Source organism: Palaemon carinicauda, chromosome 40 (genome assembly GCF_036898095.1).
Source record: "Palaemon carinicauda isolate YSFRI2023 chromosome 40, ASM3689809v2, whole genome shotgun sequence".
In the NCBI taxonomy this organism is placed as follows: domain Eukaryota; kingdom Metazoa; phylum Arthropoda; class Malacostraca; order Decapoda; family Palaemonidae; genus Palaemon; species Palaemon carinicauda.
The window spans coordinates 61,628,416-61,649,376 of record NC_090764.1 but is presented as its reverse complement, the minus strand read 5'-3'; the positions used below and the strand labels follow the sequence as shown (position 1 = coordinate 61,649,376).

Below are 20,961 nucleotides of genomic sequence, written 5' to 3'. Positions count from 1 at the left end.
AATGATATCTGGTGAAAGCCTTTAAGTAAGTCCAAACTGGTAAAATATTTATTCTGACCTAACAAAGACAAAATATCGTCAGTACATGGCACTGGGAATCGATGAGGGATCGTCTCCTCGTTTAGACGACGGAAGTCGACGCAGATACGCCATGTTCGATCTTTTTTCGGTACAACTATTAAAGGAAAATTATAAGGGCTGTTTGATTTCCTAATGACTCCTTCTTCTAGCATTTTACCTACTTCATCATTTATTTCATTCTGGAATTTCATAGGGAGTCTGTACGAGGGTACATAGATAATTTTCTGCTTGTCCTTTAAGCTTATTTGATGCTCGATCACATCTGTTTTTCCTAAGGATCCATCCGTAGTGGAAAAAACATCATGATATTTAGTTAAAAGTCCAAAAATTTTCTGCTGAATTTCTTCGTCTTGAATGTCTTTATTGATTTTATTTTTAATAGATTGCAAAAGGGATTCATCCGCAACTGATTGAGAGTGATTGATTTCAGCAACGGTAAGAATACGATGTTTATAAACTTCTACATCCAAGATATGTTGATTTTTGTGAATCACTAAAGTGTTATTTAAATGATTACAGACTTCAATATTACATTGTTGATGTGACCCTACTGTATAAATAGCTTGTGTGACAGACAATCCGTTAGTTTTCAAAGTGTCGGAAAGGATTAATATTTCAGATCCCGGTAATGTTTTCTTTATTTGCACTATTAAATTCGAAGGTATGTTTGGCTCGATAGATTGTGTGCAAGATGATATTACGGGTGAACGAGAATTCTGCTGGGTCGCGTATATTATTAACGTACGTTACGGTTACATTTGTCGTCTCCTTTTTATCCAAAACTGATTTTAAGGTATTAGAAGACTTATAGAATTTCCCTTTGATATACACGCCGTGCTTGGTAGGGGCTAAGATAATGTTTTGATTTCCCATAGATGGGTATCCTATAATTACAGCTGGATACATATCAATGTTTTGTACAACAACAAATGTATCGACAAACGTGCGTTTACCGACTTTGAATTGAACATGAGTTATGCCTATGACATTTAATTCATTATTTCCTATACCCGAGAGTCTAACTCCGGATTTTTCAATCGGAAAGTTCGAAAACAACAAATGATGTGTCTTCAAATCCATGATATTACGTGGACTACTAGAGTAAAAAAATAACGTAAAGGATTTGTGTTCTAAATTTACAGCATATAAGGTTGGTTGTAATTCATTTTGGCTTATTATTGTATGAATTCGTTGCAAATCTACGGGAGCATGCACTGTTTTACTTAATTCGGCCGTGTGTTTCATAGGAAAATCTATTGCCTCACAATTATCTGATAAAACATTAAATTGATTATTCAATACTATTGATGTTGACATGAATGACCTTGACCCAACATCACTCTCTTCCCCTCTGGAGTTAACTATGTGGTATTTGCTTTGCTCTGCACATTCTGAAAATTAGTCTGACCTTGCGAGGTCTGGTTTGACGACCCAGGCTCAGCGATATTCGAAGAAGTGTTTGTTTGCTTCGGACTCTGAACTGTATTGACATTTGGTTGTTTCTTCTTATTGTTAAAATGAGGATTTTTCTTTTTATTTCCATATGGGAATGACTGTGGAATTGACTGTGTATTTCTGGGATTTTGTTGTGTCTTACGCGAGTAACACTGATTGTATGAATGAGTCGAACTGTTATGTATCGAGCAGAATTTTGTTGTGCAGTCCGCGCTTAAGTGACCTTGACGTTTGCAATTATAACACGTCATTCCTGCTACTTGACTATTATTAACTATGTTCACTGTTTGTGGCTTTGTTTCATTCTTTGCAAAAACTTGAGTTAACACGGGATCGAGATCTGGACACTTAGCCATGTGTTTTTTTATCTGTTTATATACATCCAATTCCGTACTTGCAGGCGTTAACTTTTTATCAAAACACCGCACTAAAGCTTCAGGCAACATAAGTGTCATGCAAGTTAAATACATTAATCGTAAAAAATCTTTCACGGAGATGTAACCCAAGTGGAATTACCTAAAATATCCTGATATTCATCAAGCCTATCAGTTATGAGAGCTGCTCTCTCAATAACATTAAGCCGATTCATAGTGGCTTGATTAAGTGTATTTCTTAACGTTAATACTACATCCAAGGCTTCTTCACCCCCATAGACCGCGCGTAACCTAACTTTGAAATCATCCCAGGTAACTGCTTCTTGAAATGAAACACCTCTTAAATACGCACTCGCATCCCCCTTAGAAAAATCTATAAAACTTTTAGCTTCTTGTAATTGTACAAAAGGGTCTACGATTTGTTTGGCATTTAAATGGGCATCGACGGATGAAATCCATGACTCCACATTTTGAGCCAAGAACCCATTGACTCGACCCTGAAAAGGAAGGATTGCAGACCTGGCATTTACAAGCGTCACAATTGGGAGAGGATTAGTCTGTCCTACGCCACTAGGTCCAGGGGTGGGGCTCACAGGGGGCGTCATGACTGCTGTATTTCTTTTCCTATCTCTTCGACCCCTTGCAATTCTATCAAAATATCTATATGAATACAGACGTCCACTGCGTAAATGCATAAGTACCCACTGACAAATAATAAAATTCCCCAAAACAATGTTACTAATCCCAAGACATTTCCCGAGAATTTCTGAAAGAAAACCGAACACAAAGATATTTCCTGTAAATTTCAGAAAGAAAAAGGAATTAGCACAAAGAGAGAAAAAATTCTAGATGAGAATTCGGAGTTGAACACAGTTTCCTTTAATGAAAGGAAAATAAAAGATTAGCAAACCACTCACCCCAGTAATAATCGACTAATGACTCGTGATAACTACACTTCACTGCCCAAACTGGAATGAATTTGAAAAATTGTACTTAGCTTATATATGGTTCTGTGTGATGTCGTCACATCCTCTCTCTCTCTTGATGTTTGTTAGCGATGTATCGTCCGAGTTTCCGTTGAATGTAGTGCTTCCTGGATATGTTTTGTAAGCGTTGAACGTCAGTCCTTGGGTTTCCTAGGATGTTGATTGAAGATCCAGTTCATCAGTTTGTATGTATAACATTCATTAAATGTTGTAGATTTCGATGGACTATGTTACTTAGTCAAAATTGTAGATTCATTAACGTTGATTTCTTGAAGATCTTTCTCTGGTTTTTACAGCTTTATTTTTTATTTCTTGAAGATCTTCCTCTAATTCTTAGAGTATTATTATAATTACTTGAAGATCTTTCTCTGATTCTTAGAGTTTAACCGCTGCCACCATTTATTAGTGTGCTACTTTTATAAGCACACATTGAGTATGTGTTGTTCAAGATGTTAAGTCTTGAAAATGAAGTTCATCTTAGTAACTTTAAAAAGTATTTATTCTCTAAAAACAACAGTGTTAAACATCTCCATCACAGGAGTGGAGCTGGTTTGGTCGGATGACCAATTCATGTGAAGTATAGATATGAACTGCCTAAACTATCGATATCACAGATATCGTATGCTTAGTTGTCTTAGCATTTAAACACAATATGGAAACTTTACATTCTTTCTCGGAAGACACCTGCATCCGGTAACGACACAATCTTTCACACGCTATGCATTTGTGTTGAGTTTCAGAAAAATGTTACATTGCCGAGGCTGCAAAGTACATCCTGTTTATGATTTTATATGACTACAGCAAATCTCACGCTAGCATCTTCATCCACAATGACATATTACATCATGTGTTTTAAACATGTAATAATTAACTATTTCATTTATTACATAGGAAGGGTTGCGATACAAAAGAACACCTCCATCAGATGTATCATTTCTTTGTCATGCAATGGCAGTTCCTCAAGTCCAAGTACTGATAATTAAATGTGTAAAAATAAGTACATATTCCTTAATCGTGTGCTGATTACCATGAGGGACAAGTACATTTCTGGCAATAAGTAGCGAGCTCAATAGGAGTCTGTGAATTCATTGGCTCGTTATACCTCTTCACCATACTAATAACAAGTGGTAGTTTACATTTTGAAATATATACTTTTAGTCTAGGCATCAGTTGCAATGGCCGGAGTATGACTGTCCACTTAACCATGAGTAATACCAAGAAGGTGCGTGAATGAAACTGTATTATTCCGCTATCCTTGGATCGCAGGATAACCCAGGAACTCGCTTGATGATCTTGATTGGGTAATTACGAACCTGATTATGCAGCCCACGACCTGTGTCTAGGGAGGGGGTGCGGACGTGGCTCATTCGCTGTCCAAGACAGGACATAAGAATTGCAGGTGGCCAAAAGATCTCCAGTTGTAAAAGGATTCCTGTTTTTATTCATTTGCGGTTTTAAATTATGTTCTGCTTCTTACTGTACTTTTGGCCATCAAATCTTTCTCTCACGTGCTTTATTTCTATCTCTTAATAAAGTCGCAATGACCGTTGTGCTTTTTACCTTTGAAACCACTCCAGGGTAAGTCTTAAGTTGCACACACACACACACACACACACACATATATATATATATATATATATATATATATATATATATATATATATATATATATATATATGTGTGTGTGTGTGTGTGTGTGTGTGTGTGTGTGTGTGTGATCGAGATCTTTTTATCCCTTTCGATTGTGATATTCATTTATTAAAGTAAGTTATAAATACCTCTTGATATCGCATTCGTGTTGTCCTCTGGCTCAAAGACACAAGGTAAAACTAATTTTATAATAGATTCTAGCTTTGCAAAAATTTGAATTTATGCAGAGTCGAAAGCGATTGGACAGTTGACACCATAAATAACCAATAGGTCTAATGGTCTATTGTCTCTTCAATTTGTTCAAATAGGCTTAATCCTTGCCATGCCAGAAATTCTTACCATAAAAGGAATCCTCCCGTGTCTTTGATTCAAAGGAAAATACGAATTCCATATTAAGAGGTATTTGAGGTTTATTGGGTTACACACACACACACACACACACACACACATATATATGTATATATATATATATATATATATATATATATATATATATATATATATATATGGCATGGCGTGGGATGAATAAACATTCGATAAAAAAATGAGATGAGAAGTGAAATGTCATTTTCTCTCAAAAGGAAAGTATTCAATGAGATTGTCCTACCGGTATTAACTTATGCATCAGAAACTTGGAGCCTTGCTAAAGCTTTAGAACAAAAGCTAGTTACAACTTAAAAAGCTATGGAAGCAATCATGATGGGGATAACACTAAGAGACAGGAAAAGAGCAACATGGATTCCAGAGCAAACTAAAGTAGAAGATATTCTAACAACATGTTACATGTAAGAAAAGAAAAAAAAAATGGACATGGACAGGACATACTATAAGAATGACAGACAATAGATGGACATTAAGAATAACAGACTGGGTCCTTAGAGATTGTAAAAGAAGCAGGGAAAGGAAGAGAAGACGATGGATTGACAAACTGTGAGAGTATGCCGGTGTGGACTGGCTCAGTAATACCATAAACAGACTCAAGTGGAAGGATATGTCTGAAGCCTTTGTTTTGCAATGGACTAGTATATGGCTGATTATATATATATATATATATATATATATATATATATATATATATATATATATATATATATCTAGTTTCTCTTCCTCTTTATCTGTTAAAGTTTTTATGGTTTAAATGTGAAATATTTATTTTAATATTGTTACTATTCCTAAAATATTTTATTTTTCCTTATTTCCTTATTTACTTTCCTCACTGGGCTATTTTCCCTGTTGGGGCCCCTGGGCTTATAGCATCCTGCTTTTCCAACTAGGGTTGTAGCTTAGCATTTAATAATAATAATAATAATATATATATGTGCGTGTGTGTGTGTGTGTGCATTATTCAGTGCTTCATTTGTTAATTAATTTATTTTTTCACTTTCCTATTTATCTTACACATTTTTCTGTTATTCAATCTATTATAGTTTTCTCGTTACTTCTCAATTTCTTTTTCATGCAGATTCTTTCCTATTTATGATCCCTAATATTTATAATTATACAAAATCATATAAACATTATCACTCATCCCTATCAACAACAGATAGCCGCTTTAAATACACCATTTTCTTTCCTATCAAATTAAAAATAAGTTTAATAACGTCGGTGTTTTCAAAGTTCATTTTTTAACGTAGATAAGATATTTTTGGCAACTCCTGGCACCTCCTTGCGTGTCTTGCCGCTTGGAGATACTCAGGAGGACGCTAAGTGGTTGTTCACTGACTTAACTCAGTGGTTGTTTGGAAGCCGTGCGTAACAGCTGTGTCGTGTGTGAGAGCGCAGTGGTTCACGACTATTCAAGTGTTGAGTCTAGAGGAAATGATATGCCGTTTTTTGTTAATACTTTCTTATATACTCATTCAAGAAGAGTACTGTGTGTTGTAATGGATACATGTATACGTGATTCTAGTAACTAAAGACGCATACAGTGGCTAAATTACAAGAAAGATTGCAAAAGGCAAAGGATTTTGTATAAGGAACTAGAAGTGTTTCCCCAAGATTTATTTCTGGGAACTACGCTTTAATTGTTTTTAATAAGTTGTGAATACGAAGAAAACTTAATCTGCTCATAAACAAAGGGAAACAGTAATTTAAAAAGTGATTTTGACGATGTTGTTAAAGCCCCAAGTCTAGAATGTGTACAGTATGCTTGAGTGATTGCAAATTACGCGTCTGCTTCCTCCTCTTGTAAGAAATTCTTTTCGGAGTCTGGAAGATTTGGTTTCCAGAACACAAATAGTTCATTTTCAGGACAATGGGGGTCCATTGCCGAAATTCGGCCTCTCTTCTCTGGTTAGGCATTAGAGGCCTACTGGTCCTGTCTGTCCTTCAAGAGGGTTGTTTAGCTGTCATCGAAGAAAGAGGTAAGTCTTACACTTCAAGACATAGGCCTAGTTTTCTTACCTGACTTAATGTAAGCCTGTATACACTCTTGGCATTGTTTGTGCTTGTACTCCTCGTTAACATTTGAAATAAATCATGGAGGGAAAACTTTTGAACTATAATTAAACGAACACATGTTAGTTTTATCAATAGTTGGGTTGATCGTAACACCATGTTAATATAGTTTGCAGTCTAAGACTTGTGGTTTTAGATCACATTTATTTTGATTGAAAAGCCTAAATGTTTTCAATCTTTATGAGGTAAAATTTAATCTTATTAATACATAATTACTGGCTCGTGTTTGACCCAGGATCCAAGGAATCTCTTCTCTGCGTAATGGTTTGACGTGACTTGTGAACGTTTTATCAGGAAAGCCATCTAATAGCAATATGTAAATATTGTCTTGCTATGGCATCTGTAAACCTATGCTCATTGTCTTCCAATACAAGCTAAAGGCATTTCGGTAATCACACCATTAACATATGAAATCATCTTTCGCTATCTTTTCAAGTACTGAAGTAATTATAGTATGATTATCAGTTGTATATTATCGTTAGTAGTAGCATTAATGGTAGTTTTGGGACATTTTAGGTTATATTGCATGATAATGATTATGTAGATGTCGTTTGTTAATAACAGTGTTGTGTAGGCTGGCATACATTATGCTCATGGGTCTAATAGATTCAGTCATTATAAGTCTGTCTTAAGAATGGCAGTGCTCATATATATTTTTTTTTCTTTTTCGTTTCCACTTATTTCCGTATTTGATATTGACTATCAAGTATATATTCGTGCAGCGAAATACTTCTTAAATAGAAATTAATTTTTGACTTCTTTTAGTTTAGCTCTCAAATTTGTCTAGTGACTAGTTAATGATTTGCAGGTTTTATGATTATTTTTAATAGTTTTTCTCACTTGGAATTACACTAGGACATCTTAATACCATTAATCATTGTTATAAAGATAAATTTACAAACGTCCACTTTGGAACATGCTTGATAGGTAATATGCGTGTACATATATTATACGAAACAAGGTAAATTGACCACCATGTTGCTAATTAATCTGTTCTCGTCTCCGATGTTCATGAAAAGGGCCAAGGTCCACGCTTGACTTAGTTTACAACGTTCACTACAAGGCAAGAGCTCATGCGGTTATAAGTTAGCTTAATCTAACCCAACCGATGTGAACTGAGAAACACTGTAAACAAAAGAAAAAAAAAGAAAACAGCCTACTGTAGAGAGAAATATAAGAAAGGAAGTGTATTATTAAAAGATACAATACAAAAAATATAAGTATTGTAATGGCATGTCAGAATAAGAGGGTTTTTGGGAAATATAAATAAAATAAGCTACTTATATAGGCTACACTAAACTAGCAAAAAAAAAACAAGAAAAAAAAAACAAGAGGTAATCATTTACAGGAAAACTATATAGCCTACCGTACATAGGCTACACCAGAGTCAAATCGATTGAACTCCGGGCTCCTACGGGGAAAATAGTCCACTGAGGAAAGGAAATAAGGAAACAGCATAGTATGTCTGGGTGTACCCTGAAGCAAGAGAACTCAAATCCGAGACAGTGGAAGACCGTGGTACAAAGGCTATGACACTACCTGAGAGTTGAGAAACAATGGTTTGATTTTTTAATGCCCTTCTAGAAGAGCTACTTACCATAGGTAAAGTTGAAAAGTAGCTACCGAATAATTACAGTCCAGTAGTTAATCCCTTGCATGAAATTTTTTTCGGTTATCTTAGTGTTGCCAGGTGGGGAAAATGGAGAATGTGTAAAGAATAGACCAGACTAGGCTATTCGGTGTATTTATAGGCAAAGGAAACTTTAACCGTAATCTGAGAGGAATCTTGTGTATAGTAGTACTATTTGGCCAGTCAAAGGACCCAATAACTCTTCAGCGGTAGTAGCAAACTTATTTAATGAGTATAGAATTTAATATAAGAATAAAACCAATGAAAGGACCACAATTTCTAGAAATTTTCAGAGACTGAAAGCAACAGTATCCGTTGGCGACAAAGCTAATTATTATAAATAACTTTTAGAGTGTGGATTTTTTTTTTTATGTTTATAATGTTAGGAAAGGATATAGGGAAAGAAGTAAAACCAGTAGAATGACAGTTCAAATCGAAGACTCCTGTGCGGGGTAGTGTCGTCTTTGTACCTCCCGCAGTGCACTGAAAGCATTGCTTGTGTCTTTAGTATTCCTTTGGCTCATTTTTTAGCCTCCCTTCTCCATATTGCACCACGGCACAGAAAGGGTTTCTCGGGCCGTTCCAAATTCCATACACTCCTTTTATTCAGGACAAGATAATCTGAAATGATTTATAAGACATTTGTGGTTATCAAGGAGGAAAATCAATAATGAGATCCTGTAAGAACCATCGAGAAAGCTGACGAATGCCATGCTTGTTATATGGGAATGTGTAAAATTGAAAAAAAAAATTATTTGACAATACTGTCTAGAGAAGTGGTGCAGGAATGAAAAAAAAAAAAATAGCCGTAAAAAGATGATCATACAGGTCAAGAAAATAAACACTAAACGAATCCTATATACCACGAATACAGTATTGATACGGCAGAGATTTGAACAAGAATCCTAAATTTTTCGCGAAATAAGACAAGCACATAACGTAATCATTTTTTTTTGTTTGGTATACAATTTTAGATAACATTACTGATAGCATCAGCCATGGTTTATTATTTGGCAAAGGGTATTTACGATCGCATGCATTTTCCACAGTTATTGGTAGTGGGCGTAGCCTTTTTGCTAAAAAGCAAGACTTCCAGGCAGCAGCCGTCCTTTTAGTCATTTTGCACGACACCTACTTACGGTGGTCGTATTCTTACGCCCTTACCACAGGGCAAGATGATGTGGAGAGAAGAGGTTTGTTGGAAAAGGATGCCTTTGATAGAAGACATTGAAGGGGGCGCATCAGGCAACCGACCCCTTCATGTAGGGATAAAGGTGGGAAAGAAGATAAAATTTTAGATAACACGAAAAGTAGAAGGTTATGGATAAAGCTCTTAATACGGATTAATGAAGATTGGGAAATACAGAGGTTGTAAATTTATATATATTTAAATCCAATTGGAAACAGGAAAAATTGTGACGTAGAGATACTCAAAGGAAAAGTATCTTTAGGACATAGGTGTAAGAAATTATTAAAGTAACCTAATGAAGAAAGTAACTTCTTTACCTATTAAAGAAATCAATGGAGATTTTTCAAATAAAAAGATAAAACCCAAGAAATTGCTGATCTGGCATATTCAGTAATGGAGACAAGTTGTAACAAAGTCCGAATAGAAAGTCACATGGACTAATATTTTCTTTACGATTAGCTCTGTATGAGTAACTTAGTAGCTTCAAAGATTTGGAAAAACTGCTTTATACTGTACTATGTATAACAAAAAACTACAGTGGTAGCCAAATCGTATTAAGGGGAAATATGGAAGCATCTTCCGTTAGCAGTTGTCTGACTATATATATATGTATGTATATATATATATATATATATATATATATATATATATGTGTGTGTGTGTGTGTATGTGTATATATGTATATATATATATATATATATATATATATATATATATATATATATATATATATATATATAAGCATATACAAATGAGCTAAACACAACTAATATAAAAAGAAGCCAAAAGAAAACTACACGCAAGGGGGAGAAGGAGTTGGTTTACTCTGGTGAGTGGGGAGTGAGTGTGTGCGCATTTCTATCTAAATATTTAGCCCTCATTTTGGACGGGTTGTGTACACCAGTGTATAAATATATGTAAATATGAGCTAATCACAACTATTATAAAAAGAAGCTAAAAGAAAACTGCTAGATGCTGATAATTGAAATGAGTTAGAAAAGTAAGTGAGGCTTGGTTTATAAAAAAATATAAATTAAAAATAAGAAAGCAAACACACAGGTATATGAAAAAAAAATAGAAATAGAAAATAAAGAGAACAAACACACAGCGATGCATATGTACTGGTGACGATATTAAGAGCAATGCCAAAACATAATAACAAATACCATAGAGAGGCACGCATGTGGAAAACCATACTGATTATAGCTCTTATATTATGAAGAACATAAGATTATTTGTTGTATTGGTGTGATTTTTTCCTGGGTGTACTCACTGAGTTTGCTTTAGCCTTCAGCTATACCTCAATTCTGGCTTCTTTTTTTCGCGTCTTGCTGTCCAACTTGTATTTATTTTGTAGTGCAATGACTAGGTTTCCCCTCACCCTAGTGGCTCTTTGGCACTGAATAGCCTCCCATATCCTATCACTTGGTAGTGAGGCCTAATTTCATAAATCCAAATCTTAAAGTTTGCGAACATTTGGTGGTTTGGTTTCTGATGTCTTGATGTAAGAGTTTAGGAATGCTGTTGCGTTTCAGTATTAGGATGTACGTACTCCAAGACTGAATTCGATATTCATTTTGGGCGTTGGTTTTGATGCTGAAGGATTCAGTATATTACTGCAATGTTGGGAAAATGTTATTCAGTTTGTTTATGTAAATATAATATTGTTTTAGGTGCAAATGAGTAATAATGATTTTACTTTCATCCTTCCTTTCCAAATGTTTACTTTGCTTACATTTGTTGATATGGCTACTACCGAGTAATTATTTAGTCCTAGGGTCATGATGCAATCCTGTTGATTTGATGTAGAAATTTCAGTATAAGTGATGAGTTATTACGTTAACTATTTTTGCATTTGAAGCGTTGGTCTATATATATCTCTCTCTCTCTCTCTCTCTCTCTCTCTCTCTCTCTCTCTCTCTCTCTCTCTCTCTCTCTCTCTCTCTCTCAGGTGTATTCAAACGTTTGAGAATTACATGTTTTATGGCTCGTTAAAAGTCAGTCAAGAAAGATTTACAGAAAATCTCCATTTGTTATGAATGCCAGATCATCAAGTATCGTAGTTAGCATGGATATTTGTTGCATATTCAACATACGAAAGGTATTAGTGTACGGTTGAATATCTGGTCACGCAGTAGCCTACTTGGATGTGTACCGAATATCGGTATTGCGGCACAACTGGCAATAATAATATTGAATTTGTCATTATTTTTTCACGTCATATTTTAAAGCTTTTTGCAATTAATCTTTTTTTTTCTCATTCATATGCAGTTGTAGTGGCCTTTATTAAACTGTGGTAGAATTTTAACTATGTAAAATCGTTGTTGGTATATAATTATGAATCATAGCCCAAGATGAAATATGACCAAAATGATTAATATGGTGTGGAGAGAGAGAGAGAGAGAGAGAGAGAGAGAGAGAGAGAGAGAGAGAGAGAGAGAGAGAGAGAGAGAGAGAGAGAGAGAAAGGTTTGTACCAACTTGATGCTGTATAATGAGAAAACAAAATAGGTAGATAAAAAGTTTGGGTACAGTTTAATGTAGAGTTTTATCAGTAAATGAAGAGCATAAACAGTAAAATGCGTTTCCATATTTTAAGCTGAGGAAGCGTCACAGTTGTTTTAGGCATAGAGTACTATTCATCGATCAAGCTGCCTACATATGCTGACATTTTCTTTACCTTAAAATCTCAGAACAATTGGCTAACCTACTTGAGTCAAGTAGTTACAGTATCTCTAATTCAAATTCTTTACTCATACTACAAATACTTGTTAGCCCCAGTCTTGGGTTGTGATGGCGAATATTACTGTATTGATTACTATGGTTTTATGTAATGCTCACATCTCATTGGTACCTCCTTCAACCATCGCAATGAATCGCTGATGCTCTTGGTGTCAACACCATTGTTGCATATGCTCTGTCTACTTCCTTCATTAATTCTTTGAGAGACTGCTCGTTGTTTGGGCATAGATTTGGTGGAATCTAAATCAGTGCTGATCTAAAATATTTTTGTCCCAAAAATTACTTCATCTTGTTGAAGATTATTAACACCAAATGTGATTTATACGGAGTAATTGTTTTGTTCTGATTTTTTTTTTTTAGTGTTTTACCCATGCACAACTTGTGAAAGTTACAGCAGGACTTTAGACGAGTTTACGCAATAAAATATCGGTCGTAAGTTACATGATTGAATGCACCATTATGAAAAACTTGAGTGTTTGATTTATCTACCTTGTGAATTGGAATATTTTAATTTTTTGATGGTCTTCTTTAGGTATAATTTGTATCGAACGAAACATTTGTAAACGGAGATTGTCAAAAGCCAGATCAACGTTGGTTTCGACCAACGCTTTGGTTGGTACCCGCCGAGAAAATCAGACGTTGTAGGCGCATAAGCCCTTTGATCATGGCTGGGGGTGGGGCTGAAAACTTCATAGCAAAATTATTACTTCGAAAAGGAAATATTCGTTTGGTATATATATATATATATATATATATATATATATATATATATATATATATATATATATATATATATATATATATATATATATATATATCATCCTCATCATCATCTCCTTCCACACCTATTGACGCAAAGGGCCTCGGTCAGATTTCGCTAGTCGTCTCTATCTTTAGCTTTTAAATCAATACCTCTCCATTCATCATCATCTACTTCACGCTTCATAGTCCTTAGCCATGTAGACCTGGGTCTTCCAACTCTTCTAGTGCTTCTGGAGCCCAATTAGATGTATGGTGAACTAATCTCTCTCGGGGAGTGCGAAGAGCATATCCAACCCATCTCCATTTACCCCTCACCATGATCTCATCCACATATGGCTCTTGATTAATCTCTCTTATAGTTTCATTTCTAATCCTGTCCTGCCATATCACTTCTGAAGGCTTTGTTCTAAAATCTACTAAATCGGTTGGATGTTGTACCATTGTCATACCACGACTCATGTCCATATAGTAACACAGGTCTCTAAACTGATATTTAGCCTGATTTATATATATATATATATATATATATATATATATATATATATATATATATATATATATATATATATATATATAAATATATTTACGGAAATCGAACGTTACTAGTAGTAGGCTATGTGCTAATATCTGTATTTTCTGTTGAGCAAGTTGTTATATTTAGCGGAGTTATCATTGTCAATCTGAGCTTTGCTGATTTAATTGCTTTTGATAAGCCCTTAAAAGAGCATGGTGGTTCATTTGGCTTCCCTCGTAATTAAGTAGTAACCGTTGTTTGTCGATTTGATACCTTTCGGACGTTTGTTATCGTTATGGTTGTTCTGCCATAATTCTGAGTCTATGATTTTAGCTTAATTGTCTCTCCCTAACCTTTTTTTTCCTACACAGGACATGGGGCTATATTCTAAACTCTTAATAGAAATGCGAAAAATCTTTACGATTTGTCAGATCGAATGCCGGTTAGTCAACTCTCGCACATTAGTCTTTATTTGTCTGGATCTTCTTTCTCACCCGTTATCCACACATTAAAGGGTCGGTTGCCTGTTATGATCCGTATTTGTAATAGCATCAGACGTAATTAATTATTTGGCAAGGGGATTTTACGATCGTATGCCCTTTCAGTCATCAGCCATAGTTATTGGCGTTGGAACAACATTTGACTAAATAGTCCAACTGCAAGGTAGTATTATTAGTGATGCTATCATTTTGCTAAAAAAGCATGACTGCATGGCAGCTGCTGTCCTATTAGTCGCATTCTACGACACGTGGGACGTACGGTGGTATAGTATTCCCTACCACGGGGGGGGGGGGGGGGGGGGGGGCTTCATTTGTATTGATGAAGAGATTGCAAAGGATCTCTCTCCGTGTTTAACTTTTTTTCAGTGTTATGGAGGTGTGGAGTATATACTGTAGAAATGAGGTATGCGGTAGGAAAATTAACATGAGCTACTTTAATCTTATTTCTTATTTTCTTCGTTCCTTCGTTTGCCGAAAGTCACAGACTTTAGATTAATGTGCATAGGCTACCAGTTCTTGATTATTATTATTATTATTACTATTATCATTATTGTTATTATTATGTTATGTGTAAGATTTGCAATATTTGTGTCATTGATTGTTCTAGTCTTTCAGTTTTTTTTTTTTTTTTTTTTTTTTTTTTTTTTTTTTTTTTTTTTTGGCTAGATTATATCATCTTGATGTAACTGCCTGTTAGGATGCAGTGTTCCCGTGTAGTTGTAGGGAAGGCGCCTGCTAGGTTTCCTTAAGATAATGTTAATTAAAGATACCAATGAGGCTGGAAACTGATTTCTCGGGACAATGTGAATTGGTTTCCCTTACTCCTAGTTGGTAAAAATCTGAGGATCCCGGGATGCTTTACCGGTTGATCAGTTATTAATGTAATTTTTTCGCAGCCTATTATTATTCTTAGTAGTATTAGTGGTGGTGTTAGTAGTTTTTTTTTCACTTTTATAAATATGGCTTTTACTCTATTGCATATTTGTAATCGTAAGAATACAAAGTTTACGTAAAATTAGTTCGCTTTAGGTCTCTCTCTCTCTCTCTCTCTCTCTCTCTCTCTCTCTCTCTCTCTCTCTCTCTCTCTCTCTCTCTGTCAGTATTGAAAAGACAGAAAACCCTAGCTCTCCCCTCTGGCTATCAATATTGTATTAATGCCCCACTTATCCTATACCCGAGAGTTATTGTTTTGCAATGCTACCTAGTTTTGGTATTATTTCCTGTTGCTTTTATAGCGTAGAGTTAGTGGGTCCTTTGGCTGGCCAGATAGTACTACAGTGCATTGGATCTCTCTCGTTACTGGTCAATTTTGCTCTGCCTATACATAACAAATATTCTGACTTTTTCTTTACGCATTTTCCTCATTCTTCATACAACTGAAAACACTAAAATAACTGAAAATTCTTATTCAATCAAAAGGGTTAATTACTGCACTGCATTAATATTATTATCATTTATAATTGTTATTAATAATAATTATTAATAATAATCATTACTATTAATAAATATTATTAATAATTATATTATATTTAGTGGCTGTTACTGATTTTAAAATATATATATATATATATATATATATATATATATATATATATATATATATATATATTTTTTTTTTATTCATGACTTATATATAGTTTATTTGCTCCTCCCATTTTAATTTCGTCCCTGGACAGCTTTCCTTATTGAAGCCTATGGGCTTCTAGCATTAAGCTTTTCCAACTAGGATTGTAGCTTGGCAAATAACAACAACAACAATAATAATAATAATCATCCGATCTCTTGTTTTTTTATTTAGTCATCACTATCAGTGTTGTTGATGGGACCCTAGGCTTATCGTCCGACAGAGTAGTTATGGTAAAGTTAATCTCTCTCTCTCTCTCTCTCTCTCTCTCTCTCTCTCTCTCTCTCTAAAGACACACACAAAGATTGTTGATAGGATTTACGTACGCCCTTGTAAAGCGAAATAGTGACTGCTAACCAAGTAACTATTCCGCTAATGTGAACCCAAGAGAAACATCTTTGATAATAGTCGTTTAATTCTTTTTAGCCAGTCTTGCAACCTTGCAGTCCTTAATTTGATTACTCGGCCAATCTTGTGATTGCCTCTCACGTTATGAATCTATGTGTATATGCTGTTATTAACTAGGTAATGTGTGATAGATCTCTTGTTACATTTGTCCCCATCAAATGCTACAAAAAAGATAAACGTTTTACTTGGCTCTCTATATACAAAGTTTCTTTTTATCAATATTACTTGCTCGAGTTCACTTCCATCAATACGATATGGTTATATTGTTCTTGTCTGTTTTTTTTAGCAGTCCCCGGTGGCTTTTATATTCCTCAGATAAAGTTGATCTTAAGCGATTGTTTCCTATTTCTAGGCAATGTCTGTAATCTAGACATCAGAGGAAGGCATTTTCTTTGCCCATCTTATACAAACCCATTTTTTTCAATACTCTGCCATTGCTACCACCTTGGACGTCTGTAGATTTATTTAACGTGTGCTACTCGTTTTGTCGATTGTGGTTCTTACTTTTTAATAGTAACACATTTCTACTTTTCTCCACCCTTGGTCTCCATTTTGAAAATCATCACTACTCTCCTCATATATAGGTATGTTCATATTGATATTGGTATCGTTTTTGTTATCTATTTTATACTTTATTCTTTACCTATTTGTCTCTTTTTTTTCCGTATTGAACTGGAATGAAATCTTTATAAAGACAACATAGAAGAGTGAACTTGTACGAACATTCTTGATAGTTCAAGCTAGTTCGCTACACGTTATATTGACGTAGCCAGACAACTCCGTGGAAGGCAAAGCAATGTCCGAGCATTGAAGGACATTTGGTCATCATTCTATTCAGTCACCGGAACGTTTCCCACAATACCTCCCTCCATCTACATTGCTGAAACCCCTTCCCTCTTCTTTCTCCTCCGCCATTTCTTCTGTCTTGACTTGCTCTTCCCCAGTGTCTGGTTTCTCCCTATTCTGATATCCGAAACAATAGGGTAAGCTTTCCTCTGCCTCTTTTGTAAATTGATAATTTTTACACACATATATATATATATATATATATATATATATATATATATATATATATATACACATATATATATATATATATATATATATATATATATATATATATATATATATATATATATATATTATATATTTATATATATATGTATATATATAATTGAAGGGTAGTTTGCATCAGAAATCGTATTTAAACAATTTCACGGGTCTCTAATTAAACGGCCTTGCCATCACTAGTGGTGAGTCGCTCCTGTTCAAAATCTTTCTTTTTGGGGTCAATTGCCTCTGCACGTCGTTAAGGTCAGAGGTCTAGCCATAGGAACACTCACAATCGCACACGCACGCGTTGTATCTCCTTCACCCCTCCCCCCCCCTACTTGCTGTGCACTTAGTTGGGACGGGGTCATGAGTTAGACTGGGTATATGTGAGAACGACACGAAGGCGGCAAAAAAAGAATTGCGACGGTTGCTGCCGGTAACTTCGTTTCCCTCAGCGACATTTTTATTTGTCGTACGATATCAAGAGCTCGTGTAAATCAACATTCGTATTTTATATTGATATTATAAAATATCCATATATTTCATATGCATATGTGTATATATAAGCCTACAGGGTTCCAGTTACTCAGCAAGGTTAAGAATGAGGTTGCGAGCCCCTTGATCTCGGGAGATGATGGCATACATTCACAAGTGAGTGAACGGGGGCTACAGTAGGTTGGTTTGGAGGGGTCCACAACCTGTCAAACATTAGTCATATTTACGTAATCAGTGATATCTTTACTTTATAGCATGTTGACTGTATCGAGTCTCAACCAGTATGGGGTTGGGCTTGAGGGTAGCAACTTCATTCTTATAGGCTATATAAGCTGATAAGGAAAGGGCGCCACCCCTCTATATTTGATTTGTTCTAAAACAATTCTGAGATGATGGTGCAGCAGGTTCCATATCTATGCCATCCCCTTACCCTTGTGGATAATTCCTACCACCTAAATTATATCCTTATTGTAGAAATGATTTGGGATAATATATATATATATATATATATATATATATATATATATATATATATATATATATATATATATATATATATATATATGGGAATATGTGTAATGAAAAATATTCAGTTTAACATTGCATATAGGCATATTTAAGTTTCAAATTAATCTAGTTCAAGTATACGTTTGTGTATATTATTTATTTATTAATTTTCCCTAAACACATAGCAATATTAAGTTAAAGTTGTTATTAGATGCGTATAATACTTATTCTCTCATTTGATATTGCCTTTTAGTATATATATATATATATATATATATATATATATATATATATATATATATATATACATATACAATTTATTCCTTAATTAATGGCAATTATTTTTACTAATTAGGTGGAGTAATAGAATGATTTTAGCAGCTTATTTATGGGTTATTCATATTAGCCTATAATCTAAATTCTGAAGAATATGCTTTAATCTCTCTCTCTCTCTCTCTCTCTCTCTCTCTCTCTCTCTCTCTCTCTCTCTCTCTCTCTCACACACACACAACGCACTTGTTACATTACATTTGAAACTTTGTTAATGCCAAAAAGTTGCGTCTTTTAAAGGTAATGAAATGCGTAATTGTAGCTTTATGTGAAATCGTCAATCTTCATATTGCAGATATTTATGTTATATCACGTCGTCTTCCTCATCTTTGCACTAGATGACTGGTGGCAGAATGTTAGAAAAGATGGACGCGCTAGATTCGCTTCTTGAAAATATGTATTTTGATGCATGTATGATTCTATTTTGTTTTATATTTCATCATCATCTCTTACGTCTATTGATGCAAAGGGCCTCGGTTAGATTTCGTCAGTCGTCTCTACCTTGAGGATTAAGTCAATACTTCTCCATTCATCAACTTCTCTTCACGCTTCATTGTCCTCAGCCATGTAGGCCTGGAACTTCCAACTATTCCAGTGCCTTGTGGAGCCCAACTAAAAGTTTGGTGAACTATTGGGGAGTGCGAAGAGCATGACCGAACCATTTACCTCCCATCATGATTTCATCCACATATGGTACTCGAGTAATATCTCTTATAATCTTGTCTTGCCATTTACTCCCAATATCTTTCTTAAAGCTTTGTCCTCAAATCTGCTAAATCTATTGGAGATTGTTTCATTGTCATAATATGACTCGTGCCCATATAGTAACACCGATCTCACTAAACTGATATAGGCCTATAGTCTGATTTTTACATGTAATTTTAGACGATTTTACATTATTTCCAAATTTTACTTAAATATCTATAAATATAGATTAAGTAAAATTTATATTTATAGATAGTCCATTCATTTATATCTGTATAGTAACAAAGATGATGAAGGGACTTGGAAATAGAATAGTGGCAAAACTTCATATAGGCCAATAAAAAAATGATGCGCAAAGTGCTTGATATTAAAGAAAACTCTTACTTTATTTTGTATAGTTTTTTTTCTTTCTTATAGTTGATGACTAATGATTCTCCGTCCCACTTTCAATTAAATAATTCGTTGAACAATTTACGTAAATTTTCATGCTGTGTTGGGAACTGTTTAGTTAGATGGGAATAAACTAATGGATTTATTTTTCCCGCCAGCTTTTTTTCTTCGTATCATGTGTTGCTACCACGCTGTTTACAGACTTTTTGGATTATTAATTCTTTTATGATTATCAATGATTTTATGTTTTGTTGCTATTTATTGTACAATCCTATTTTCAAACGTTTTGGATTACTGATCTAAATTGGGAATAAGAGAAACCATTGTTAGCAATTTGAGAAACAAATTACATGTTTGTGTATGTGAGCGCACGGATACGAGAGAGCAAAAGGTAAAAGCGATTCTTATGCTCTACATATTCTGTGTCTTAAGGAGGAGATAAGCCTAAACCCCCAAATCTCATCAGGGGAAAATATTTATCATAAAAAAGGGTAACAGGACACTATGCAGCAGTCGTTTCCATCTCACTCATGGGTCGTGTGTGGGGGGGGGGGGGGTTTAAAAGAAGGGAGAAACTATGGTTGTAGTGTGGTAAAAGCAACTTAACCCAAGGAGTTTAGACTCCTTTTCTCCCGACTGCCCCTTTATCTCTCTTGGTATCCCTCTCTTTTTTTTCCTTTCTGGTCCTTCTATATTATGCTTTTTGTCTCATGTTTTCTTTTCATTTTGTGTTCGTCATTAGTCTTTTCTTTTCGCCATAGAGTCTTTTCCCATTTTTTCTCATATATCGGTCGCTATCCTCTTTTTTTTTTCTTTTTTTTTTTAATTCCATAGTATCATTTCTTCTTGTTATTCTTTTCATGAGTTAGTGATAGCTCTTGTTTCACGCTTCTCGTATTTATTCTCCTAATTGGTTTTCTCGTAATGTAGGCTAATGAATTGAATAACGGGTTATTACGTTTTACGATTCCTTTGAAAAATTATTTTGCCTTGCAGTGTTTATTGATCTCTACTACAAATGTTGTTTATACATTTGAACATCCACAGTTAAGGATCCTTGTAAGGGGGGAAATTCTAATCTTTCGCGAGGGGCAAATTATGTTATTAAGC

At 34.6% G+C, this 20,961-nt stretch overlaps 1 protein-coding gene across 1 annotated transcript in view; it reads left to right on the top strand.

Moving 5' to 3' along the window:
* Nucleotides 1–6,282: 6,282 nt before the first annotated feature.
* The window catches only part of Egfr (epidermal growth factor receptor), a 633,396-nt gene continuing 618,717 nt past the window's right edge, over nt 6,283–20,961 (top strand). Inside the window, exon 1 of the mRNA XM_068363799.1 lies at nt 6,283–6,909. Within this exon, the coding sequence (XP_068219900.1) occupies nt 6,801–6,909 (109 nt within the window). The 5' untranslated portion in view covers nt 6,283–6,800. The remainder of the gene's footprint in view (nt 6,910–20,961) is intronic.